The 27,019-nt window shown below is 47.4% G+C and overlaps 1 protein-coding gene and 1 pseudogene across 8 annotated transcripts in view; both read left to right on the top strand.

Moving 5' to 3' along the window:
- Nucleotides 1-27,019, top strand: part of CPT1C (carnitine palmitoyltransferase 1C) — a 64,384-nt gene that overhangs the window by 3,030 nt on the left and 34,335 nt on the right. For 3 of the 7 annotated variants that reach the window (XM_080976686.1, XM_080976685.1, XM_080976680.1), the window contains exons 1-4: nt 2,663-2,799; nt 21,606-21,770; nt 23,736-23,875; nt 25,097-25,268. In XM_080976686.1, coding sequence (XP_080832812.1) covers nt 21,630-21,770; nt 23,736-23,875; nt 25,097-25,268 — 453 coding nt within the window. In that variant the 5' untranslated portion in view covers nt 2,663-2,799; nt 21,606-21,629. Of the gene's footprint in view, nt 1-2,570; nt 2,588-2,662; nt 2,800-3,568; nt 3,591-21,348; nt 21,467-21,605; nt 21,771-23,735; nt 23,876-25,096; nt 25,269-27,019 lie in introns of those variants that run through there. The other 4 variants (XM_080976684.1, XM_080976683.1, XM_080976681.1 and 1 more) reach the window with 4 other exon arrangements.
- LOC308460571 (large ribosomal subunit protein eL20 pseudogene) lies at nt 26,111-27,014 on the top strand (annotated as a pseudogene). The gene has a single exon. The product of its transcript is annotated as a large ribosomal subunit protein eL20 pseudogene (transcript).

Here is a 27,019-nt window from a genome sequence, read left to right as displayed (position 1 = left end):
CTGTCTGGGACCTGTTCTTGACCTGAGACAATGCCTCTTCCTTGCTTGGGTGGGGGGGCAGAAGGATTTGTGTGTATGTAGAGTCGGTGATGCTGAAAACCTCTGACTGTGTGTGGCTGGAGGACTATAGCCTGCTTCAACAGAGGTAAGAGTCCTGTCCATTACCACACTTTCTTTTGTCTCTGGCCCTGCCCACCAGTGGCATTTGGCTGTCTGAACAGGGTCCCCATCCCTGGTTTGATATCCTCCAGGGGGTTCCTCAGCTTCCTTTCTCCTCTCCCTCTCTCCTTCTTCCGCAAACCGTTAGGGGCTGAATGTGAAGCTGTGCTCCTCCTGGGGCCCAGTGATGTTTGTGCATGTAAACTCTGGGTCCTAATTTGTTTCTACAGTGATACCTCAGGTTACAGGTGCTTCAGGTTACAGACTCCGCTAACCCAGAAATAGTACCTCGGGTTAAGAACTTTGCTTCAGGATGAGAACAGAAATTGTGCAGTGGCGGCGTGGCGGCAGTGGGAGGCCCCATTAGCTAAAGTGGTACCTCAGGTTAAGAACAGTTTCAGGTTAAGAACGGACCTCCAGAACGAATTAAGTACTTAACCCAAGGTACCACTGTACTTACATTGAGTATTACTGGCACGGGGGCACCATGTTTGTCTAGCTCCCAAGCATAGTGTTGGCTTAGATTCAGCTTGCAAAGGCCATTCTCCTCCCCCCTCCCCAAGGTAGCTGTGTATGATTTGAGGTCGTTGAGTTGCACACCCCAGTTTCTTATATGTAATTGTCATCTTTACGCATTTGTTAAAAAAGTGGTTTGATTAGAGACAGTCTGGACAGCTCAGCTGGTTAGAGCATGGTGCTGATAACGCCAAGGTTGCAGGTTCGATCCCCGTATTCATATTCCTGAATTGCAGGGGGTTGGACTAGATAGTCCTCAGGGTCCCTTCCACCTCTACAATTCTATGATTCTGTGACATGCAAGAAAAACAGACTTGATTAGGGACAATTGTTGCATACAGTAAGCCTGCAGATTACGTGGGGGTTATGTTCTGTGGATTGCGCCTAAAACCACAATTGCATATAGTCAAAACCCATTGAATCCAATTGTGGGGGGAGCGGGGCAGGGATTGCCAGCATCCTTTCCCCCAGAACTCCAGCCCCTTTTAATTTAATTTAATTTAATTATTTATTTTGCCACGCGCATAAAGCTGAATGTGCACATGTAAAATGTGTGTAACTTGGGGCTTGCTGTAGTTTTAACGTGGAGAGCCCCCAGCCTGGTGTAGGGAAGGCCAAAGCTTATTTTATTTTATTGTTTGTTTATTTTAATTTCTCTCCTTTTAAAGCGGTGTACAAATAGGTACAGGAGGGATACACAAGCGATGCTGCGTACAGTGAGTTAAAAGATAATCAGGAAAACTGAACTTGAAATGCCTTCTTCTCTTTTAAAAAACAACCAACAAACCACCAAACTGTTAGTACCTCTGAAAAGCTAAGCAGGGTCTGGTATGGTTTCAAATTGGATGGGAGACCATGTGTTGAGATTCCTGCATTGCAGGGATTAGACTAGATAACTCTCGTGGTCATAAGATAGTGCCCTGTGGAACACTTTAGCACAAGGATCGTGAGGCCAAAACCCAATTTCCCAGTGTTATTCTCAGGTTGGAGAAGAAGAATAAGAGTTTGGATTTGATATCCCGCTTTATCACTACCCTAAGGAGTCTCAAAGGGACGCGGGTGGCACTGTGGGTTAAACCACAGAGCCTAGGTCTTGCTGATCAGAAGGTCAGCGGTTCGGATCCCCGCGACGGGGTGAGCTCCCGTTGCTCAGTCCCTGCTCCTGCCAACCTAGCAGTTCGAAAGCACGTCAAAGTGCAAGTAGATAAATAGGTACTGCTCCGGTGGGAAGGTAAACGGCGTTTCCGTGCGCTGCTCTGGTTCGCCAGAAGTGGCTAAGTCATGCTGGCCACATGACCCGGAAGCTGTACACCGGCTCCCTCGGCCAATAAAGCGAGATGAGTGCTGCAACCCTAGAGTCGGCCACGACTGGACCTAATGGTCAGGGGTCTCTTTACCTTTAAGGAGTCTCAAAGCGGCTAACAATCTCTTTTCCCTTCCTCCCCCACAACAAACACTCTGTGAGGTGAGTGAGGCTGAGAGACTTCAAAGAAGTCTGACTAGCCCAAGGTCACCCAGCAGCTGCATGTGGAGGAGTGGGGAAGCGAACCCGGTTCACCAGATTACGAGTCCACTGCTCTTAACCACTACACCACACTGGAGGGGAACCACTGTAAAACTGTGCCCCAAATAGTCATCCCTCAGAGCTGGCCTTTTGGGATGCAGTGGCATATATTTATACAAATAATTATATATCCCCATATCATAGACATATGCCACAGAAGTTTAAAACAAGCCATGCAGTAACATCATATTTAAAACCAATTAAGAACAGAAGAATTCAAAGCAAACACCAGTAGACCATTAATTGCCTGGGTACGTCTGGAATGTAGAGCAGAAATGTTTTCAGCATGCTTTAAAAGCTGGCACAGAAGGTGCCCATTGAACCTCTTTTGGAGGGATGTTCCAAGAGGTAAACATCTGGCTCTTATTATTTAGTTCCCTGTAGGCTCCCATGGCAAGAATTGGGAAGTCTTCGCTATTTTGCCAGGCTGATTACAAACCAGTACAACCAGTTTTGAAGTGGGAGGGAGTTTGAGCGGAAGAGTCAGCCAGCACATTTCTTAGAGGAGGCTGCAAGGAGCAGATTGCATCTGTGCTTAGGCGATCCAGCGCTGTACGCAGGTAGGATTGGGTCCTGGAGCAAAGAACACGCAGGAAATTGGATCAGGGAATGGGTGGTTGTGTTGACAGAGGATTTAGGGCAGCCTCAGAGGATATAGTGGAATTTCCTTGGCGGTTCTTCCACAACTCAGTTGTATGGGAGAAGGAATGAGAGGGATGGAGGGTGTGAAGATTGGGGCAAATAGGGCTGCGATTCCAGATCTAGTGGAGGAGAGGGCTGGATTTTCTGGAATGGTGGAAACAGACCAGTAAAGCTCCCATTGTTCCTGACCATTCGCTGGGCTGGACGTGATGGAAGTTGCAGCCCAGCAATATTTGGGAGGGACTGAAGTCTTCGAGGTTCTGTAAAAATATGTTTTAATATGCTCCATGTTTTGGTGGAAAACAGGGTTGTGTGTGTTGTTGGTGTTTTGGTTTGCGTGGATATGGGGAAAAGTGGTGTCTTGCCAACACTTTGGGTGGGGTTATAGAGTATAACAAAGAGCCAATTGCCAGGATTCCCGAGTCCCACATTTCAGAACCTGTACCCCAGTTTGTCTCTTCCCTGTCACTGCCTTGGGTTTCCACCCTACCATGCTTTCTCTTGGAAAGTGTGCTTGTGTCCATTTGTTTGTTCATTTGTGAGTGGGAGGCTGATTGGTGGATGCCTCAAAGGAAGCGCACTTCCTGATTTAAACTCATTCCAGAGTGTCTGTCTCACCGGGTGGGACTCAGAGAGCAAAACTCAACGACATTTGGCAACGTCACTGTTCCATAGCAGTGGAGAGGGCTGGAGCGCACAAGAGCCTAAGGTTAGCCCCCAGCCTAATGACTTGCTCTAACTATGAAGCATGATTTACTTCCCAAAGAATTAGAGTAAAACCACTCATTACATTAACTACACTGTTTGCCCTTGAGTGCAGTAGTTTCCTTTCAAAATGTCCAGCATGGATCAGGATCTTGGGGGGTTTCTTTGTGGAGGGTGGGAGGGGGGCTTTAAGCTTCTACCCTCTGCTGTGGTCCCACATCTGAAGGGGGGCCCCACGCCTTCTCTTTGCAAGGGGAAACAAACTGCCATTCAGTCTAGTGCCTACGTCAGGTTGCCATATGTTCTCTTTTTCCAGGACACGTCCTCTTTTTCATGGGTAGAGTCGTCGTAGCGATCCGTAGTTAAAAGCAGAAGTCGGCAAACGTGTCCTCTTTTTTGCTCTTCAAAATAAGGCAGCCCTAGTGCTGGGAACATTCCCCCCCCCAGGCAAACAGCAGAAAATGTTCACAAAAACGGGCAGTTTTGCAAGAATTCAGGGTAGAATAAGCAAATGAGCCTCAATTTGTCGCTGCTGTTATTGCAAACTTGGCGCAAGTAATTAAGTTTGCAGAAATTGGGTTGTTTTGCTGGTGCTTACTAAGAAGACAGCTATTCCCAGATTGCATTTGAAATTATAGGTTTAAGTTACTTTATGGGGTTGCAGATTATATATACTGCGCTGCTCAGTGGACCAACAGGTTGGGTTAGGTAGGTTGGGTTCCTGGGGTCCTTTGAAACTCTTCTTCTACCTAGGTGATGAGATAGTCTGGGCCCCCAGGCAAAACGGCAAGCGCAAGTAACACGTTCCTGTTGTGGCTTGACATTTCACCTATATAGCTATGCACCTCCTTTGCTATAACATCTTGTTTCAGCATTGCATATTTTGAGGCTTGACCCTGCAGGGAAAAGGAGCGAGCTAGCTGTGTGCTAGACGGAAGCAAACTGCTAAAATCAGGAGAATGAGTGTGGCGGCTGTAACTCAACCTGGATCCTCGCTGCCGGTGTGATGCTTTGATTCATTGATCTACAGCTTTTTGGGAAAGTGTTGACAGCCTCTGTGTTTTCCTTTGACCGGGCAACTCTTCCTGAATTTGCAGCCGCTTTAACCCAAGAATAGGGCCCCTTGGGATTGGGAAAGATGCAATTACCTCCCCCCCCCCCCCCGGAGAAAACAGAAACAGGGTGGCTTCTTTGCTCTCTGCAAAACGCAAAGCAGAATTGGAAAATCTGTTAGTACCGGAGCAATTTTGTTTATGTGGTTTTTCTCTGCTTGCCAAATTGCATTTGAGGTGCTTTGCTGCAATGCAATAAAACCCATTTAGAGGCAACTGCTGAGTTGAAGCCCTTGCCACCATCTCCCCCTCCCCAAGCTAGCTACTGTATTTTTCGCTCTATAAGACGCACCAGACCACAAGACGCACCTAGTTTTTGGAGGAGGAAAACAAGAAGGAAAAAAAATCTGAATCTCAGAAGCCAGAACAGCAAGAGGGATCGCTGCGCAGTGAAAGCAGCAATCCCTCTTGCTGTTCTGGCTTCTGGGATAGCTGCGCAGCCTGCATTCGCTCCATAAGACGCACACACATTTCCCCTTACTTTTTAGGAGGGAAAAAGTGAGTCTTATAGAGCAAAAAATATGCTCTATAATTCAGTATGGTGCATTGGCACACGGTGCTTGGGATTGATCAGCACTAGCTGTCTGTGGACAGCACCCCCTACAAAACATGCAACTTCCGTCTTCTGTGGACAGGCCAAACGAGTCTTGTTGTGCTGATGGAACAAAGCTCCAAGGAAGTGCTGACTGGAGAGACGGAGGACTGGAGGGACCTAGAACACTCAGGGCCTAACTGCATGCTATATTGATTGTGTGGTTCTTAGTCACACCAAAATTCTTTAAAATGCAATGTTGTAAAAGAACATCTTCAATAAAAATTAATAATAATAATAATAATAATAATAATAATAATACAGTGGTACCTCAGGTTAAGAATTTAATTCGTTTTGGAGGTCCGTTCTTAACCTGAAACTGTTCTTAACCTGAGGTACCACTTTAGCTAATGGGGCCTCCCGTTGTGCCGCCGCTGCACGATTTCTGTTCTCATCCTGAAGCAAAGTTCTTAACCCGAGGTATTATTTCTGGGTTAGCGGAGTCTGTAACCTGAAGCGTCTGTAACCCGAGGTACCACTGTAAATGCAATGTTAGGCACCCAGCGGGTGGAGGGGGGAGGGAGTAATTTTCACCTGGGCTGAAGCACACAGAGGGGGGGGGATTTAACTTTTGTATGCTTAGCCACAATCCCAAGGGGATTTAGCCCCCATCCCTGCGCCCTAAGCTGGAATTAACAATAGGGAAAGGGAAAGCTACCTTTGAAGGTGACCCAGAAAGTGCAATTAATCCACAATGCGGCAGCTAGACTGGTGACTGGAAGTGGCCGCCGGGAACGTATAACACCGGTCCTGAGAGATCTGCATTGGCTCCCAGTATGTTTCTGAGCACAATTCAAAGTGTTGGTGCTGACCTTTAAGGCCCTAAACGGCCTCGGTCCTGTATACCTGAAGGAGCGTGTCCACCTGCATTGTTCAGCCCGGACACTGAGATCTAGCTCCGAGGGCCTTCTGGCGGTTCCCTCATTGTGAGAAGTGAGGTTACAGGGAACCAAACAGAGGGCCTTCTCAGTAGTGGCGCCCACTCTGTGGAACGCCCTCCCATCAGATGTCAAGGAAATAAGCAGCTATCCTATTTTTAAAAGACATCTGAAGGCAGTCCTGTTTAGGGAAGTTTTTAGTATTTAATGCTGTATTGTTTTTAACACTCGATTGGGAGCCCAGAGTGGCTGGGGAAACTCAGCCAGATGGGCAGGGTATAAATAATAAATTATTATTATTATAAAGCCTTCACTGGTGCCATTGCAGCACAGGTGTTTGGGGACAGAATTTTTTATTTTGGGATCACAGCTGGGGAGGGTAAGGTTAAGTTTCCCATCCATGTGCATTGCAGCCCCTGTGGAAATTGCCCTCCACGCCTAGAGGAGTTGTTACTATTTAAAAAAAAAAAATCACTGACCTGGTTGCAAAAGATGTACAATCAACAGAGCAAGTATTTGGGTTGCAGGCGCAACGACGTGCTTTTTTAAACAAATAGGGTTGCAAGGAAAAGGATAACTCTGAAATGTGCAGTTTATCAGATTTCTCATTTGACTGAAAACTTGTTAACTGGCCACTGCCTCTAACCCACATGCAGTTTCTTAAGTATCTATACAATTTGCCATATTCCCTTTGGCCGTCCCTGCCTAAAGAAATTTCCCTCTGGCAGTGGCTGCCCTGGTTCTGTCACCCATAACTATACTTTGCCGGGGGGGGGGGGGGCATGCCTGGCCAGTAATTACCAGGGTGTTCTTCCTATTGCTGGGTAGCAATGGCTTTATTATGAAGTCTTGCTGTGCATAAATAGATCTGTTTGTGTCTTGTGGAAAACAGTTCTTCTGTGCTGAAATTATCTCCATATAGGGGAGAAAAAATGGCATTTGTAGAAGCCTGGTGTTACATATGTACAGGTAGCCTGCAGTGGCAGACCCACATGTTGGAGGCCCTGAAGCTTGGACTGTTATGGGGACTCCTTCACAACCAGCAACGTGGTCTGAATAACCACTGCTTCAGTGGGGGTATTCCACAACAGATTGCCACATTTTTCATGTATATTAAAATAATTAACTACCACATCTCAGATTTTGATTAAAACCACTGGATTGGATTATCTCACACATCAAAGTCACTAGTGTGAATTAAAATTTCCTATGCCTCATAGTTTCTGAGTTTTGGGGAGGTGAAAAGTAAGAAAATTTATATATATGTGCATGATGCGCTTTTTAAAGCAATATGGACTGTAGTTCCTTCTGGGGCCCTTCTGGGATAAGGAGCCTTGAAGCTTAAGGATTACCATACTTTTCTGTGTATAGGATGAGGTTTTTTTAAATTAAACAATAAGGTAAAAAATCGGGGGTCATCTTATACATGGATAGTGCCTAGGGGGGACGTGTGATTGGTTGCTGTCGCGACCTGGAGATTGTCAGCGGCCAGTGGGTGTGTTATTAGTTGCTGTGGCAAGGGCTGGTGTTGATTGGCTGTTTCTGCATCAATTGGGCGGGCGATTGGCAACATCTGCTGGCAAAGGGACTGACAATAAGCAGCTATTACGACGCGTGCAAGTGGCAGCGCAGGTCATGAGGGTGAGCGATTTTTGGCAATCCCCCCTTTAAAAAGCTCAAAAAATATGGGCAATCTCCCCCCATTTTCTTAATTTAGAGTGTCCCAAAATAGGAGGCGTCTTATACATGGGGGCGTGTTATAGAGTGGTACCTCGGGTTACATACGCTTCAGGTTACATACTCTTCAGGTTACAGACTCCGCTAACCCAGAAATATTACCTCGGGTTAAGAACTTTGCTTCAGGATAACAGAAATCGTGCTCCGGCGGCGTGGCGGCAGCAGGAGGCCCCATTAGCTAAAGTGGTGCTTCAGGTTAAGAACAGTTTCAGGTTAAGAATGGACCACTGGAACGAATTAAGTACTTAATCCGAGGTACCACTGTACACGGAAAAATATGGTAATTTCAGAGTAGATCTGCACCTAGTAGTATGTTAACAGACCTGACTCTGCATATGAAGTGGGTCCTGCACGAGCAAAGCTTCTTCAAACCTTTATTTTAAGTCTCTCTTAATGCAAAAGGTATTATGCGAAGAGCAAAAAATTAAACATTAAAAAAAAGAGAGCACCCACTTTTGGATGGTGGCTAGTTTCTGTTTCGGGAATGACGTTCTTTGTCTTTGTGAGGTAGCTGCTGAGCTTGGTGGACTTTGAACGGAGCAGAGGTTCATAGAGTTTGAGAGTGCGATACTCAGGGTGGATTTGCCACAGGGCAGATAGGTGTTTGCGCATGAGCCCTGTTGTGAATCATAGTGCTGAACACCCCCAAAATCCAAATGTTAAAGGGAGAAAGTCCTCAATGGAGAAGCAAGATTTGCATGGGAGACCGATCTATCAGCAGGGCAGGGCCATATAGCTCAGTGGCAGAGCAGTTGCCCTGCATGCAGAAGGTCGCAGGTTCAACTCCCAACACCTCCATCCAGGGCTGAGCAAGGCTCCTGCCTGCATCCCTGATGAAGCCATCCAGTCTAGACAATGCTGAGAAAGATGGACCAATGATCTGACTTAGTATAAGGCAGCTTCCTATGTTTTTAAACCAGCGACAGTAACTGTAAAACCTGCAACCATGAAGGCTGATCGCCGAAGAATTGATGCTTTTGAATTATGATGCTGGAGGAGACTCTTGAGAGTCCCATGGACTGCAAGAAGATCAAACGTATCCATTCTTAAGGAAATCAGCCCTGAGTGCTCACTGGAAGGACAGATCCTGAAGCTGAGGCTCCAGTACTTTGGCCACCTCATGAGAAGAGAAGACTCCCTGGAAAAGACCCTGATGTTGGGAAAGATGGAGGGCACAAGAAGAAGGGGAAGACAGAGGACGAGATGGTTGGACAGTGTTCTTGAAGCTACAAACATGAGTCTGACCAAACTGCGGGAGGCAGTGGAGGACAGGAGTGCCTGGCGTGCTCTGGTCCATGGGGTCACGAAGAGTCAGACACGACTAAACGACTAAACAACAACATTGCCGATTTATGCCACGGTCCTAGCTCTCTCCCACAGAAGCAAGTCTCATTAAATTCAATGGGACTCACTCCCAGCGAAGTAGGGTTAGGATTGCTGCCTTAGAATGACATCTGAATGTTTAGTCGGTAGAGCACAAGACCCTTAATCTCAGGGTTGCGGGTTTGAGCCCCACGTTGGGCAAAAAAATTCCTGCATTGCAGGGGGTTGGACTAGATGACCCTCAGGGTCTCTTCCAACTCTGCAGTCATATGATTCTGAGTGGGGTGTGTGTGCATGATTCTGAACTGCATTTCCACCTTCCCTATATCCAAATGATTCTGTGCTCCAGTCCATTGCTTCCCGAGGAAGAGATTAGCTACCGCCGTTCTTGCCTCGGAAAATGTTGATATTCTTTTCTTCCCTGTGTTCTTGCTCTAGCTCAGAAGTCCTGTGCTCACATCCTTCTTACTCTAACAAGAATCTTTGCATTTTCCCACCTTCTCTCTAAGGAAACCAGGGATTCTTCCCTCTCCAAATTAATTATCACATCTCAACTCCCATCTCACTTAACATTAATCTCCCAACTCTCCCAGAGGTTTCAAGGGTTAATGTAGATCATGACAAGATATCACAGCATTGCCAAATTCTGTGGGTTGGGCCTAGACTAACAGCACAATTCCAGGCACTTCTACAGTGGTACCTCAGGTTACATACGCTTCAGGTTACATACGCTTCAGGTTACAGACTCTGCTAACCCAGAAATAGTGCTTCAGGTTAAGAACTTTGCTTCAGGATGAGAACAGAAATCATGCTCTGGCGGTGCGGCAGCAGCGGGAGGCCCCATTAGCTAAAATGGTCTTCAGGTTAAGAACGGACCTCTGGAACAAATTAAGTACTTAACCTGAGGTACCACTGTACTTAGATTTAAATTCCCATCGAAATCAATGAGGCTTATTCCAGGCAAGAGTGCCTACAGGATCTCAACCTTAGTTGCACATAGGTCCCATAGGAGTTAATGGGATCACTTAGTAATGATTTACAGTTCAAGCCTACCCATGTCCACTCGGAATTAAGTGCTGTTAAACTCAATGCAATTTACTCCCAGGCAAGTGGGGTTAGGATTGCAGACTTGCTTCTCCACTGAGAACAATGGGCCATTAACTAAGGTGTCAAGGAGCTGTCAAGGAGCCAGGTCATCCACTAGGCAGGCACACACATGGAAGGTGGAATGCAGTTAGCTTTTTATTGGCAGATAAACAACAATGCAGCAATGCTCCTGGTTAGCCTTGACTCAACAAAGGTGTTGCTGAAACTAAGCTCTAGGCATGACCTTTCCCCTCTAGCCTCTCACTCTGGATCCCTCCCAAGCAGAAAAAGGCTCTTCTGGGCATGTCAGGCGCATTGTGAAGGACCGGGCCATTCTGGAATGGGGAGTCAGGGGGAGGAGAATAAGGAGGACAGGGACTGAAGTGTAGGTGCGTTCCCACGAGGCTAGACACAGTGATAACAGCAAGAACCTTTATTGAGCTACAGTGATACCTCGGGTTAAGTACTTAATTCGTTCCGGAGGTCCATACTTAACCTGAAACTGTACTTAACCTGAAGCACCACTTTAGCTAATGGGTCCTCCCGCTGCCGCCACACCGCCGGAGCACGATTTCTGTTCTTATCCTGAAGCAAAGTTCTTAACCTGAGGTACTATTTCTGGGTTAGCGGAGTCTGTAACCTGAAGCGTATGTAACCTGAGGTACCACTGTACATAACTGGGAAAAGAGGCAAAGCAACTGCTTAGATACATTTCTGAAAGCCTGGGCCACTCTCGCTCCCAACGTGATTGGCTGTCTAAACTTCCAAACTGCGAATCACGACTCAAGAGTCCAAGGGCCAATAGCCGAGGCCCAAATCCTGAAATGTTCTGTGATTGGACAGCATGTATCGAATCAGAACACAGGAGCTCAGAATCCTTAGTCCAGACTCAAGCTCAGGCAAACACAGACCACTGAATACATAACAGGGACTGTTTGCGCTCACGCAGCCAGTGTGGTGTAGTGGTTAAGAGCAGTAGATTCGTAATCTGGGGAACCGGGTTCGCGTCTCCACTCCTCCACAAGCAGCTGCTGGGTGACCTTGGGCTAGTCACACTTCTCTGAAGTCTCTCAGCCCCACTCACCTCACAGAGTGTTTGTTGTGGGGGAGGAAGGAAAAGGAGATTGTTAGCCGCTTTGAGACTCCTTCGGGTAGTGATAAAGCGGGATATCAAATCCAAACTACTCTTCTTCTTCTTCTTCTTCTGATCCTGTCCTGGAGGACCCTCCTTCTCCTGAGCTCCCTGAATCGCTCAAGCCTCCGGTTTCTGTCCGCTCCCAGCTCTTCCCTTCTGCTGATGGCTCCACTGTGTCCCACCACCAGGCTCTGGGCTCTAAGGTGTCATCTTCAGAGCTCTCCCTGGGGGGCTCTGGGGAGGCAGGCTCATAGCTGTCAACTTTTCCCTTTTCTTGCGAGGAATCCTGTTTGGAATAAGGGAATTTCCCTTTAAAAAAGGGAAACGTTGACAGCTATGGGCAGGCTTCCACCAGACTTCTTCATCCAACCTGTGCCTGACATAAGTTTGCAGTCTAACCCTGTGAGAGATACAAATTCCTAACCTAAGGTATCTTGCTTGGAGTTGGAAAAGTGGGCAGTTTACCTGAATTAAAAGGTGTCTGTGTTGTTGTTGTTGTAATTTAGATCCTGCCCTTCTTTCTGAAATGGCCCTCCATCTCCAACACCCTATACTCCCATGCTGGCTCATAGTTTGCATGCACCCTACTACCGAGCAGCAAACATTAACTATTTTAAAATCTGCTGGAGTTGCAGTCTGTGCCCAAGGCAACAATATTTGCTTACGCTAGAAGGGGGGAGGGAAACCCCAGTTTCTTCCTTTATATTCATGCCCAGCTGCATCCGGTCTTTTGCTGGCAGTGTGCAACAGATGTTAACCAATTAACACCCCATGGTTTTCCTACAAAATGCTTAGCAGCAGCTACTTCTGAGGTAGAGAGCATAGGATTTTATGCAAGGTCACATCATTGTGTTTGGGGATGGGGGTCTAGGAAAAGGCAGGCTTGTTATATAATAGCACTTGTTGCTCTTTACAGCGACCGTGCGAAGTAGATTATATTACCGTTCCCACACAGATGGGAAACTGAGGCTGAGAAAGAGGAGTCTGTCCGTGGCCACTCCGGATATCTCTAGCTCAGCAGTGAGTCGAACCAGTTTCACCAGCCTAGATCTACAGTGCTACCTCGGGTTACATACACTTCAGGTTACATACGCTTCAGGTTACGCACTCCGCTAACCCAGAAATAGTGCTTTAGATTAAGAACTTTGCTTCAGGATGAGAACAGAAATCGTGCTCCGGCGGCGTGGCAGCAGCAGGAGGCCCCATTAACTAAAGCGGTGCTTCAGGTTAAGAACAGTTTCAGGTTAAGGACGGACCTCCGGAAGGAATTAAGTACTTAACCTGAGGTACCACTGTACTAAAGTGGGGTGGGAGATCCTGCAGGGAACATGCTGGTGAAGCAGCACAAAACAGGACTGAAGTCCAGACCAAGATGATCAAGTCCAGACCAAGATGATCAAGGGTCTGGAAAGCAAGCCTTATGAGGAACGGTTGAAGGAGCTGGGCAGTGTTTCCCAACCTTTTTCCAACCGTGGCCCCCTTCCGACCTTGTTTTCTTCCTAGAAACCTCCAAGGATGGAGAGTCCGCAACCTCCTGAGGGAGATCCATCTTCCATGTATTATAAAAAGTAAACAACACTTTTTTTAAACCCCAGTTATTTGACACAGAGGGAGAAACCTACAGATAACAGTTCAAAAGCACACCCTCCAACATTTCTCTGATGGAAATAGTATTCCATAATAATAATTTTATTATTTATACCCCACCCATCTGACTGGTTTGCCCCAGCCACTCTGGGTGGCTTCCAACATATATAAAAACATAAGAAAACATTAAACATTAAAGAAAAAACCCTTCCCTATACAGGGTTGCCTTCAGATGGCTCAGCGGTCAGATAACATTTCTCTGATGAAAATTGGGATGTCCTAAGGAAAAGCGGGACATTCCAGGATCAAATCAGAAACTGGGACGACATCTGTAAATCCGAGACTGTTCCTGGAAAATTGGGACACTTGGAGGGTCTGCAAGAGGCGCACAGGGAGTTCTGTATATATGGGAGAATTTTAAAAAGCAAGTGGTCCTCACTGACCTGGTGCAAAAAGATCTTGTCATCCGGAGGAGCCCCGGCTGCCTAGATAAAACACTATAGCCCCACACACCTTTACCTGGGAGTAAGGCCCACTGAACTCAGTGTGGCTTTCTTCTGAGTAGACAGTTATTTACTAGATGCAAGTCAGAAGCGCCAGACGACCCTGCTGGACTAGGTGCTGGGGAGGATTTCGCCCCATGTTTTGAAGAAGCAGGCCGACGCTGCTGACGGGCCCTGCGCCCTTAGTCAACATCTGAAGGCCCCAATCTGCTAGGCGCTAGGACAGCACTGGCGGCAGCTACAAGCAGTGGTCAAAACGGGAGCCTCAGAGATCACCCCCTCCTGCTGGAAACAAACCAGGACTGCTCCAAGAAAATGCATGTGGCAAAAAAAGCGCTAGGCTGCCCCCTGGTGGGCCGCCCCCTTACCTGCTTGTGATTGGCCGAGCAGGGCATCAGCCAATCAGAATTTTCTTTTTAAAAAATTCATTTCTTTTCTTCTCACTTCCTTCTGTGGCTCCTTAGTCTCGTGCTGTGCCCCCCCCCATTTATGTAATTTTCACCCGTGCCCCCCTTGGAATATCTTGGGGCACCCCAGGGGGCCATATGGATTCCGGTTGGGAAACACTGGTCTACAGGGTTGTCACATGGAAAAATGGACAACTTGTTTTCTCCTGCTCTGGAGGGTAGGACTCAAACCAACGGCTTCAAGTTCCAAGGAAGGAGATTCTGACCAAACATCAGAAAGAGCTTTCTGACAGCAAGAGCTGTTCCAACAGTGGAACGGTCTCCCTCGGGAGGTCTTTAAGCAGAGGTCACATGGTCATCTGTCATGGATGCTTTAGCTGAGATTCCTGCATTGCAGGGGTTTGGACCTATGATTCACCAGCTGGTGACAGTCCGGTCCTGCTCCCTGCAGACATCTCTCAAGCGTCCCAGTGCCTGCTTGTCCCATGATACCCAGACCCATGTCTGGTAACACCCCATCCATTTCACTACGAGTTCTGATGGACAGGGAGAGACGACAATAGGTCCTGCCTGTTAGACTATGCCTAGGCCTGAGCAGGCGGACGATGCTGGAGTCTTTCCTCTTGGACAGCAAGGGGCACACTGTGATTCTGGTCCCAGTGGGGTTGGAGAGGGATGCTTCTGTGGGGCAGGCCCTGCCTTCCCAGTCCCTTGTGGAACCTGGTCCCATGCTCTGAGGTGTGCTTCTCCTAGCTTGTGATGATGCAGCCGAAACGCCTCGAGAATAACAGGATTGTGCAAGGCGCACTTTAGGGAGGTTTCTAGATCAGAGAGTTGTCAACTTTTGCCCAGTTGGGATCTAGCCAGAACACCTGGGCTCACGCCCTGTTTTCCTGGGAAAGCAATTGTGGATCCTGACTGTGGTTCTTATCTTACAAAAGCAATCAGATCAGACTTTCCTAATGCCCTGCTGAGCTTTGGAAGCCTTTTTTTGGTCTTTGCGGAGATGCACACCATCCCTCCTTATCATTCTGCAGTAGGAAAAAAGAACACAAAAAGAGCCTGCTTCATCAAGTGGCTCATCTGGTCCACCATCCTGTTCTCACGGTGGCCAACCAGATGGAGCAGGTTTTCAACTTCATGATATATCACCAGCCGAACATCGCTACATCCTGATATATCACAATGTCTGAAATAAGGATGGAGCTATGATGAGTAGGGACGCGGTTGGCGCTGTGGGTTAAACCACAGAGCCTAGGACTTGCCGATCAGAAGGTCGGCGGTTCGAATCCCCGTGATGCGGTGAGCTCCCATTGCTCGGTCCCTGCTCCTGCCAACCTAGCAGTTTGAAAGCATGTCAAAGTGCAAGTAGATAAATAGGTACCGCTCCTGCGGGAAGGTAAACGGCATTTCCGTGCGCTGCTCTGGTTCGCCAGAAGCGGCTTAGTCATGCTGGCCACATGGCTCCCTCGGCCAATAAAGCGAGATGAGCGCCGCAACCCCAGAGTTGGTCACGACTGGACCTAATGGTCAGGGGTCCCTTTACCTTTACCTTTATGATGAGTAGGGCTGCCATCCATCCGGGCGAAATTTCCCAAAATCAGTAAAAAAGGAAAACGCGGGAAGCCATGTTGGAAGTGTTGCTTTTTTGGCAAATTTCCTAAAAAAAATAAAATAGTTCAACAACTTTTGTATCTGGATTTTCACTTTTTGAAATATGGCAACCCTAACAGAGGCATTGGCTGGCTTCACAGTTTTCCCCACATTGTGATTTTTGCATAGCACACACACACAAACACACACACATGCATCATGATTCGCAATATATTGCCAGGACATGGGTGGCGCTGTGGTCTAAACCACAGAGCCTCTTGGGCTTGCCGATCGGAAGGTTGGCGGTTTGAATCCCTGTGACAGAGTGAGCTCCTGTTGCTCTGTCCCAGCTCCTGCCAACCTAGCAGTTTGAAAGCATGCCAGTGCAAGTAGATAAATAGGTACCTGTCAGGGAACTGACATCGGAGTGAGAGGCGAAGGGGAGGCTCCTAGATGATGCTGGCGAAGGACCCAGCAGCAGGGGGAGAAACAGCTCAGTAGAGGGGGAAGCAAATCAGCGCAACACCAGGGATAAAGGGGGGCAGATGGGGGAATCGGAGAGAGGGCTCCAGGACTCTTCACTGGACCTCAGTGAGGAGGGGACAGGTCCTCCGCTACCCACTCCCTCCCTGCGCAGAAGACTCCCGCGCAGTGAGAGGAGGAGGAGACTGGGTGTCAAACAACTTTTATGTTGGAAGAGGTTCAAGAAACGCCCACTGACGGATTCTGCCAGCGACTGAGGCAGCCACGATGAGAAAGGGCTGTGCAGTCAGAAAGGTTTAACAAGGCAAATTAGCCTAGAGAGGCACCAGTTTACGCACGAGTAACTCATACTCATTACAGTACCGCTCCGGCGGGAAGGTAAACGGTGTTTCCGTGCGCTCTGGTTTCCGTCACGGTGTCCCGTTGTGCCAGAAGCGGTTTAGTCCTGCTGGCCACACGAGCCGGAAAGCTGTCTGTGGACAAACGCCGGCTCCCTCGGCCTAAAAGCGAGATGAGCGCTGCAAACCCCATAGTCGCCTTTGACTTACCTTTAACTTTTTACCTGCCAGGTCAAAAATTATGAAACCGATATCATGATATGGACTTCAAACCGGTTTTAGATGCTATATTGATAGACAGTATTGTCCAGCCGTACCCTGGCTTGTGGTTTAGTTCCCCGAAACAAACTCCTATCAAGACTTGGTTACAGCTTGTGGTTTGTTTAGGACAGCCTTATATCTGGGTGGAGCAGGGAATCAAAAGGTTCTTCTTTCCCTCTGATGTAATTAAATCAATAACTTAGACGTAGCAAAGGCATTATCATAATTTCCTGCCCTTGGGGGAGGCTGCGTATTGCATGAGTTGCTTCTCTGATCTTGCATTCTCACAATGTGGTGGCACACCCAGAATAGCGACTAACACAGATGTGTATAAGGCGAGCCTCTAAAATCTGGGCAAGGGGGTGTTATATGATTGTATGCCTCCGCTGTAAGAGCTTCAGGAAACACTGGTATCGAGATTTTTAGTTTTCAGTTCCATCCTTGTCTGTGTGCATATATAAATGCAAATATAAAACAATGTCTCTATTTTCATTGCCCTTGCTATTAGTGTTATGGACAGATTCTGTGGGGCCCCTTCGACTTGGTGTAGTTTAGGGCCTCAGCATATAATAATAATAATAATAATACTTTATACCCCGCCCATCTGGGCATCTCTCAACAGAATATTAAAAACATGATAAGACATAAATCTGCCCCTGGCTGCATGTTGGGTAGCTGTGCCGATTGTTTCCCTTATCTCATGCCTGAATCACTCTGATGGTGTGGAAAGCTCTCCATCAAAGCATGGCCTCCTGCTTTGATATCTGAGGCAAGGCAAGGCAGTGACCCACTTGGGATCTCTCTAGCTCAGGGATCAGCAAACTTTTTCAGCAGCGGGCCGGTCCACTGATCCTCAGACCCTGTGGGGGGCCGGAAAATATTTTGGGGAGAAAAATGAACGAATTCCTATGCCCCACAAATAACCCAGAGATGCATTTTAAATAAAAGGACACGTTCTACTCATGTAAAAACATGCTGATTCCCAGCCCGTCCTCAGGCCGGATTTAGAAGGCGATTGGGCCGGATTCGGCCCCCGGGCCTTGGTTTGCCTACCCATGCTCTAGCTTAACCCCAGGAGGAGGGGAGGAGGAGTTTGGATTTGATATCCTGCCTTATCACTGCCCTAAGGAGTCTCAAAGCGGCTAACAATCTCCTTTCCCTTCCTCCCCCACAACAAACACTCTGTGAGGTGAGTGGGGCTGAGAGACTTCAGAGAAGTGTGACTAGCCCAAGGTCACCCAGCAGCTGCATGTGGAGGAGCGGGGAATTGAACCCGGTTCACCAGATTACGAGTCCACTGCTCTTAACCACTACACCACGCTGGCTCTCTAACCCCAGCATGGCAGCTCCCATGGGAAGAGCCTCACCGTTTTTGGGAGCAACACTCTGCAGCCTGAGGGAGCAAGCTGATGGGAGGTGGTAGAGGAGCACGGCTGCAAGTAGCGAGGGAGCCAAACCTCCGAATCCTGCCTCCATCTCGCTCACCCCTTTAAAACAGCAACAACAACCCTTGCGTTTTTGTTGAGCGTTTTCCAGATAAACCCAACAGTGTAAAATCGGTGTATATAAAACGCACAGAAAGGATCTCCTGAATAGGGGAGCTGTTATACCTTTCTGCTTGTTCAAGAGCCCTCCCACCTCCTCAAAGCTGGGGAAGTGCTATCTAGGCTTTGGGAAGGGAGTACAGTGGTACCTCAGGTTACATACGCTTCAGGTTACATACGCTTCAGGTTACAGACTCCGCTAACCCAGAAATAGTGCTTCAGGTTAAGAACTTTGCTTCAGGATGAGAACAGAAATCGTGCTCTGGCGGCATGGCAGCAGCAGGAGGCCCCATTAGCTAAAGTGGTGCTTCAGGTTAAGAACAGACCTCCGGAACAAATTAAGTACTTAACCCAAGGTACCACTGTACTGTATGGGGCATCAAATGTTGCTGAAAGCCGCCATTGAGGGCTGCATGGGCTGCATGTAGGATTTTTCTTCCCTAGGTCAAGGGAGGAGAACCTGCAGCCCTCTGGATGTTGTTAGACTCCAACTCCCATCAGCCCAGATGTATGGCCAAAGGTCGGGGTGGAAGGGGGGTGTCGTCCACCAACATCTGGAGGACCAGGCTCCATAGCCCTTCCCTGGAGCCAGCTTACCTTCCTCCCCATCTCTTCACCCACACCTTCCAGACCTTATATTGTGACTGGAGTTGCCACTGAAAGCACAACCCGCCATTTTGTACCATATAAACCGATAGAGAGCTCTGCTTAGGGTAGGTGTTATGTACTGAGCTGAATCCTAGAACAAAAGGATCCAGAATGCAGCAGTCTGACTGGCCTGCAGGAGCAGCCAATCAGGCTTCTGGAGGAAGTGAATCCGCAACCTGATTGGCCTACGAGAGCAGCACGGAATTAGCCAATCACGCAGGGCCCATTGTGTAATTAATGTATATATAGCTAGACATTTTGGGGAAAATTTCATTCATTACTACGAGCTGAATAAAGAGCATGAAATTCAATACTCGACTCCGAGTACGGTATATTTCAGCAGGGTTCCCCAAACTTGGGTCTCCAGCTATTGTCGGACTACAACTCCCATTATCCCTAGCTAGCATGACCAGTGGTCAGGGATGATGGGAATTGTAGTCCAACAACAGCTGGCGACCCAAGTTTGGGAATCCCTGGCTTAGGGGATGCCCCCCCCGCCCAATCTGTTCACAGCTGGGAAAGCCCCCCCCCCCATCTCCAGTCTAGTCCTGGAACATATGTGGTAATGGGATGGGTAGGAGCTGGGAAGCTAGTTGGGGTGGTGAGGGCCAGTGGTTAGAGTTGTGATTGATAGCCCAGATTTTTGAATTCTCAGGTAAGAGAACAGTCTCTTCTTATTGACAAGGGAGAGTATTCCCAAGCCTGCACATGAGGGGTGGGTTAAAACTGCTCAGACTTCTCGTATTTTTGAGTTACTACGCCAGATGTTATTGCCCTTCTTTCTGACGGCTCTCCTGTCACTCCCCTTAACTCCCTGGCAACAGAAAACTGTTGTCATGGCAGCCAAACCTGTATTGGGCCTTGGCAACGTGCAATGAGGTATGTGGTAAATTTTGTGCAGAAGGCCCACACCCCTCCTTTGGAAGCGATTCATCCATTTTCTCCTTTAGTGAAAACCAACACATATTTTTTTTCCTGGAGGGAGGGGATTCCAGATGTTTCTTGCCTGAAGCAGTGGAGCTGCTTTGCTTGTGGAGATATCTTTCCCAGCCGCCCTTTTTTTAGGTTAATATCACAACATTATCTGTTTAAATCTTTTTTAAAGGATGGTTTATTTATTACAACCAAGGTTTTTCGAGTGGCTGCCAGGGTTCACACTAACATGTATGTGGTGGTTCAATGCACCATGTAGTTTAATAAGCCATGATTTAGCATTATGTGCAAATCAGGCCTGTGTGGTGGAGTGCAAATTGTAAAATGTGCTTCTTTTGGTATGTTTGCCTGGCACTACCTTCATTTTCCCTGAGTACCAGAGAAAAGCTATCCTTCTCTACTTTGAACCCTTTTTGAGATAAAAGGTTTTCTGGTTCTTTTCTCTGCTGCTTTTATTTTGTGGTTTCGTTGCTGTTCTTGTACTTCCTTCATTGTATTTTATTGTTTTTACCGTTGTTGTAAACTGCAGTAAAGCTGGTGGCAAAATAAATATCCCTTCAACTCAAATTGGAAAATAATAATAATAATTTCTTGTTTATTTACTCAGTGTATATTCTCTGGGTGGCTAACAGTGGAAATAAAGCATACATAAAAAAGGCAAAGCCATAAAATCTAAATACAGCGTAAAAACAGCAGCAGAGTATCAAACAAAAGTAGAAGCAAAGATGAACAAACTTCAGAAATATCTAAAGATCTATTATTATTATTTTATTATTCATTATATTTATATACCACTTTTACCTCACAAGGATCTCAAGGTGGTTCTCCCCATTTCATTCTCACAACAACCTTGTGAGGTAGGTTAGGCTAAGAGATGGTGACTGGCCCAAGGTCACCCAGTGAGCTTCATGGCTGAGTAGAGACCTGGTATCCCAGGTCCTAGTCCAATCCTATAATTTACTAGACAATTTCAATATTTAAAAGCCTGAGAAAATAAAAAAGGTGTTCACCTAGTACCAGAAGGTAAAGGTAGAAAGGTAAAGGACCCCTGGATGGTTAAGTCCAGTCAAAGGCGACTATGTGGTGCAACACTCATCTCACTTTCAGGCCAAGGGAGCTGGCGTTTGTCCACAGACAGCTTTCCGGGTCATTTAGCCAGCATGACTAAACTGCTTCTGGCGCAACAGAACACCCTTACGGAAGCCAGAGACCACAGAAACGCTGTTTACCTTCCCGCCACAGCAGTACCTGTTTATCTACTTGCACTGGTGTGCTTTCAAACTGCTTGGTCGGCAGGAGCTGGAACAGAGCAATGGGAGCTCACCCTGTTGCGCACATTCGAACTGCCAGTTCCAGAACGACTAAAGCGAAGGTGACAGGCAAGGATCCTATAGGGACTGTTATCCATAACTACGGTGCCACCACAGAGAAGACCCATCTTTCTTTCTTTCACACCTCCTCAAATTCTTCATTTATAGCCAGGGAATGTAGGCAACACAAGGCTTCTCCCAGAGCTCGCACCAAACCTTTGCTGTCTGTTTGGCTAGGTTTCAGCCAAATACACAATGACACTCACCTTTGTCATTGTGATGTCAGCCTTTTGCCAGGTAAAACTGCAATACTAGTGAAGGATATTCCAAGTCCCCAGAATGCAGTCCACCACCTAGTGCTGTTTTGTGCCATTTTAACTACTGGCACAATACCTTTCTGCCTTTTATGTGTAAGCCACCTTGAGTCCCTGTTGGGGGTGGGGGTGGAAGGCAGGGTATAAATAATAATTGTCAATGTATGAATTTGAGGGGTTTTCGATACAGGTTTAAAGGGATGTGTTCATCCTCTCGTTCTCTCTCTTGTCTTAGCCAACAAGTTAGCACCCTCCCAAGATGGCGGAGGCTCACCAGGCTGTGGCGTTCCAATTCAAGGTCTCTCCAGAGGGTATCGACCTCCAGCTGAGCCATGCAGCCCTCAAGGAGGTTTACCGCTCAGGCCTGCGGTCCTGGAAGAAGAAATTCAACCAGTTGCGGGTAAGATAGTGTAATAAATGTAGGGGTTACTCGTGCGCAAGTTGGTGCCACTCCTGGCTAGTTTGCCTTGTTAAACCTTTTCTGTCTGGACAGCCCTACACTTCGTGGCTGCTCAGTCGCTAGCAGAATCCGTCAGTGGGCGTTTCTTAAACCTTTTCCAGCATAAAAGTTGTTTGACTCCAAGTCTCCTCCTACTCTCCCTGCGTGGAAGTCTTCTGCACAGGGAGGGCGTGGGTAGCGGAGGACCCGTGCTCTCCTCGCTGATCTCCGGCGAGGAGTCCTGGAGCCCCCTCGCCGATTCCCCCATCTGCCCCCCTTTATCCCTGGTGTTACGCTGATTTCCTTCCCCAGCTGGTGAGCCGCCTCTCCCCCTGCTGGTCCCTTCTCCAGCATCGCTTGAGAGCCTTGCCTCCGCCTCTGGCTCCGATGTCAGTTCCCTGACAGATAGGGATAACGAGTGTTATGTACTGAAGTTCTCACCCTGGGCCAGCAGGGGGATACTGTAGATAGTTCAGGTCCACATATGCAAATAAGGGATCAAAAGTGATGTTCAGTGATTGGATAGTTACAGAAAGTTGTTACAGTTATGTTGTACTGGAGTTCTATATAAGCAGGCTGGCACCTGCTCAAAATGCTCTGGAATTAATTTGTATCTGAGGGATAGCTCCGTTGGTAGAGCATGAGACAGTCATAGGTTCTGGCCTTGTGTTGGGCAGAAAAATTCCTGTATTGCAGTGGGTTGGACTAGATGACTCTCTTGGTCCCTTCCAACTCTGCAATTCTATGATTCGGTGACATTCATGTCTTGATAGCCCAGCTCTTAGTTTATTCTTGGGAACCCAACCCTTCCACGTTGGAGCCTTAGGAAGAATTAAACTGTAATCTAGGGAAGCCAAGGCAGCTGAAGGCCTGGGTTAGGTATGAGAGCAAGGCCTCCCGAGTTATCGGAAAGGACTTGAGTCCAGTAGGTTCGGGGTATGGTGCGAATGAAAGTTTGTTTGGCCAAATCGGAACAGGAGGTTCTGGGAACCATTTTAGAACTAACCCTCAAGGGTTTAACAGAGAGTGGAAAGTGCCCAAGTGCCCCCCACCCAAAGAGATCACAGTGCTTGTTCTTCAATAATTAAGGTTCAGTAACATTGACAACCTGTTTCTTTTTAGTCAATAATCCATAAATTTATTGGGTGTCCTTGTGAAGAGGCCGTCTCCATTTGTATTATGGAGGGATGACATACAGGGTTGTTGTAAGGATAAAAGAGAGTTATGAATTAGGAGGTCCTTGTTAAAATCTCATCTCCATCATGAACTCAGCAAGTGATCTTAGCAATTCAGTTACCTGATTTGAAGATCATACTAAACCACAATTTAGTTTGTTTCCCTCCCAGTACAGCAAAGACAGAAGCTGGTACTAATGAGCAGCTTGCTTGTACTTGTTAAGACTATGGTTTGTTCCTAACTATGGTTTAATGTGAAGGACATGCAAACAGAACCCTTGTGCAAAATGATGTTTGATGCTGAGATGTAGCTTGGAAATTGGGGGTGGGTTGCTCGGAGCAAAAATGAGAGAGCCAGCTTATAAAATGTTGGGGCCTGTTTAATTTGTTATAAGCAACAAGCACCATTAATCAGCATCCAACAGTTCAGAGCACATTCAATGCAGCTTACATTCTGAGAAAACAATGTGTTGGTTGATTTTTAGGGCTGAAATAGCTATGTTGTCAAGTATAGCCTTCCTGCTCTCCACAAATCCATACTGCTTCTTCAAGAAAAAGTGCACCCCAGCAGTTTTGCCAAGTGTTTGAGGGAAAGGAAGTGAGTTAGCAGTTTAGGGAACTGGGCAAAGTTCAGTCCATGTACCATATTTTCCAAAGAAAGGGAAATGTGCCTTCAAAACTACAGAAGATTTGACTCATGACGATAGCAGCAATCTGTTCACATTCATCTTTTTGTGACCTCTCCTAACAGAACAGTTTTGTGACAGGCGTGTATCCTGCCAGCCCATCCAGTTGGCTGTTCATGGTTACTGCCATCTTGGTAACCCAGTACTCTCGACTTGACCCCTCCATGGGCATGATTGGAAAGATCAAGGAACACCTGCCAGTCAGGTAAGGAGATGGGAAGGGAGAAGGGTGGGAGTTGTGGGTGAATAAATGAGGGGGATGGTTTTCATACATTCTGGGAAATAATGGTTTCCTGCTACGAGAACAGGCGGCAGCACATCTCAGGCTTGTGTGAATTCTCCAACCCCTCTTGTCACCTTTCAAGCCAATGAGGAGGAAATGGGAAGCCTATGCTTTTAGACAAACCCTTGTTTATGGTGGCCTCTGAAGTTATGAGAACTGTGGATTGTTCACACTTGCGAGAACTACCCAGAATCAAACTGTGGACTTACTTCCCATCTTGTCCTGAAAACATTGTTTAAACAAACTACATTTCTCTGTGTATGAGGTACTATGGTTTGTTTAAAATTGGAAGTAAGTGCTTCCAAACTCCTTCTCCTGGAGAATGAGAGAGGAAAACTGGGGAGCCTACAAATTCAAGGCTTGCTGTGGCTTATTCACATAGTGGGAAATCATGGTTCCATGTTATTTTAAATGGTTTTCTTGGAGGGTTGCTTCAAAACCACTCACAAACGCAGTCCAGGGATGTGTCCATGTCAAACACATTGGAAAGAGTGCATTTTGTTGATACTGGAAGTTGCCCTCAGGTCAGAAACTCTTGGGTACTGCCAGGGTCCTTTTGACCAGAGGTGTTGTGGTTGGGAGACAATTTTCTAGTGACAAAAGAGTCCTCTTGAGGTGTTCAGTGTGAACACGTGAAGGGGTTTTCATGCCTGAATAGGATGGCCCCACATATGCTAGCCATGGTACCATGGAATCAGCCTCAAGCCTGAAGAGGGCCTGGCTCATGTAAGAATGTATGCACCTAGGGTTCCTTCTAAGGGGATAACATCTCTGATTGGCAGCAGGCTTTGGAAAGTACATTACTTCATTGCCAAAACAATGGCCTCTTGCTTGGATGACTTTAGAAAAACATATGGAGGATAGTTCTGTCTTGCATTAACATGATGGAATCTCCATATTCACAGAGAGGGGGCATTTGATTGGCGGCTTTTGGAGAGAGATGACTTGCTGAGACGGACCTTTAGTTTAAAACAGCAAGTCCACATTTTAAACCCTTAAGCATTTGTGTGCATGTGTGTTAGTCTGGAGACATCAGACTAGAAGACAGAATTAGGTTTTCTTCTCTTGTTTTAATTTTAAGGCCTGTACGTTTTTCTCCCTCTCCTTCTCTCTTCCTGCCCTTCCCCACCATGTTGTCCTCAGTGACTACCTGTCAGATCAAGGCCTGACAGTCCTCAGTGCCCTGGCTTTTTCCACAGGGCTATGGCTGGCCCTCATCGTGACCATGCGTAGCATTCTCAAGATGCTGCTGTGCTACCATGGCTGGATCTTTGAGGAGCACGGCAAGATGTCCAACACCACCAAAATCTGGCTGGTATGTATCGCAGAAGAAGGTACACTATTGGGAAGCAGGCTGAGAGAAGGGAGCATTCTGCGTAGGGCTGGGCGATATCTGGTTTTCAACATTGTGGTAGATCACCAGCTAAACCAATATGTCACAATGTACGAAATAAGGATGGAGCTATGTAGAGGCATTGGCTGGCTTCATGGTTTTTCCTGCATCATGATTTTTGCCTGCTCGGTGTAGTGGTTAAGAGCGGTGGACTTGTAATCTGGTGAACTGGGTTTGCTTTCCTGCTCCTCCACATGCAGCTGCTGGGTGACCTTGGGCTAGTCACACTTCTCTGAAGTCTCTCAGCCCCACTCACTTAATAAAGAATTTTTTTTTTATTTCCCCCCCAAAGAGCAAAGAAGCCAAGACAGCGAGCGGGATCCATCCCACTGGCTGTCTTGGCTTCCTCTTTAGCCATGCGCAACCTCTCCAGCCAGGAGAGGCTGTGCGCAGCTTTGGCAGAAGCCAAGACAGCGAGCGGGATGGATCCCGCTCGCTGTCTTGGCTTCGTTTTTAGCCACGGGGCTGGGGGCGGGGGAAGCCCAACCTTCCCCTGACCCCAGCTCCGAGAACAGGCAGCTATCCGCAAGCCTTCCGAGCGCAGCGGGAACTCCCGCCGGGCTCCAAAGGCTTGCGGATAGCTGCCTGAAGCCTGAAGAGCGAGAGGGGTTGGTGCGCACCGACCCCTCTCGCTCTCCAGGCTACAGCGAAAGCCTGCATTCGCTCCATAGGACGCACACATATTTCCACTTCATTTTTGGAGGGGAAAAAGTGCGTCCTATAGAGTGAAAAATACGGTACATCATGGGTGGAGAGGCTGCATGCATCAGCCCCACTCCTAAAGTCTCTGTCTCTACTAGCTCCACCCTGGACTTAATGCATGGAGTGGGGCGGTTTCAAGGAGGATTCTAAGTGTTTTTTCCTGGGTGGCAGCGAGAGAGGCAGCGCCATGAAGGCGTTGGGCACCAAAGCAGTTGGGAGATGCCTCCCCACTCCTAAGTGCCCAACACCACCTCTCTATTGTATGCGCATCTTTGCTCCTAATCATGTTGTTGCAAAGTCCTGTTTCTATTACTTTGTGTCTCAGCTGAAGAAGAAATCTTCTGGGGAAATGGTGTACTGTGGACAGGTTTTGGAGAAGGCTCCATTGAAGGTGGAAAATTTTGGTATCTGGCTGCGCTATGATTCTCGTAGCGGAACTCATAGCTGTTACACAGTGCTATCGCGATATGGGAGCCCGTTACAGAGCTTGTGCTCACTCAATTCAGATCATGAAGGTTGAAGAGATCGCTGCTAGCAAGTGCAGCAGACCAGCTGCCAAGCAGTTCCATGATTCCCAAATCAAGTTCCCTCTGCCATGATTCCAAAATCAAGTTCCCTCTGTCGTCAACACAAGCCACGCTTCACCATTAAAGGACCAAACACGTTCTTCTAAATGCAGACTTGGTTCATTTGCTCTGAGTTTCAATAAAGTTCTTTTGGGGCGGGAGGGGAAAAAGGAGGATTTTAAGCATTCTCTGCTGAGTGCATTTAGGTCCTGATAGTAGGGAGAATTCTAATTATGTTCACCTGAGTGATCAAAGAATCCTCTTTCAGACTTTGTGGCTCCACATTTCCCCCCTTTTTCCTTTTTTTTGTATCTCACACAATTTTCCCAAGGAAACTCAAGGACACTCACAAATCCGTAACACAGTAGTATAAAGTTCGTTCTTTCTCTCCACCCCACCCCATCA

Source organism: Podarcis pityusensis (assembly GCF_964106645.2).
Source record: "Podarcis pityusensis genome assembly, chromosome: 13".
NCBI classification, from domain to species: Eukaryota; Metazoa; Chordata; class Lepidosauria; order Squamata; family Lacertidae; genus Podarcis; species Podarcis pityusensis.
This window is presented reverse-complemented; position numbering and strand designations above follow the sequence as displayed.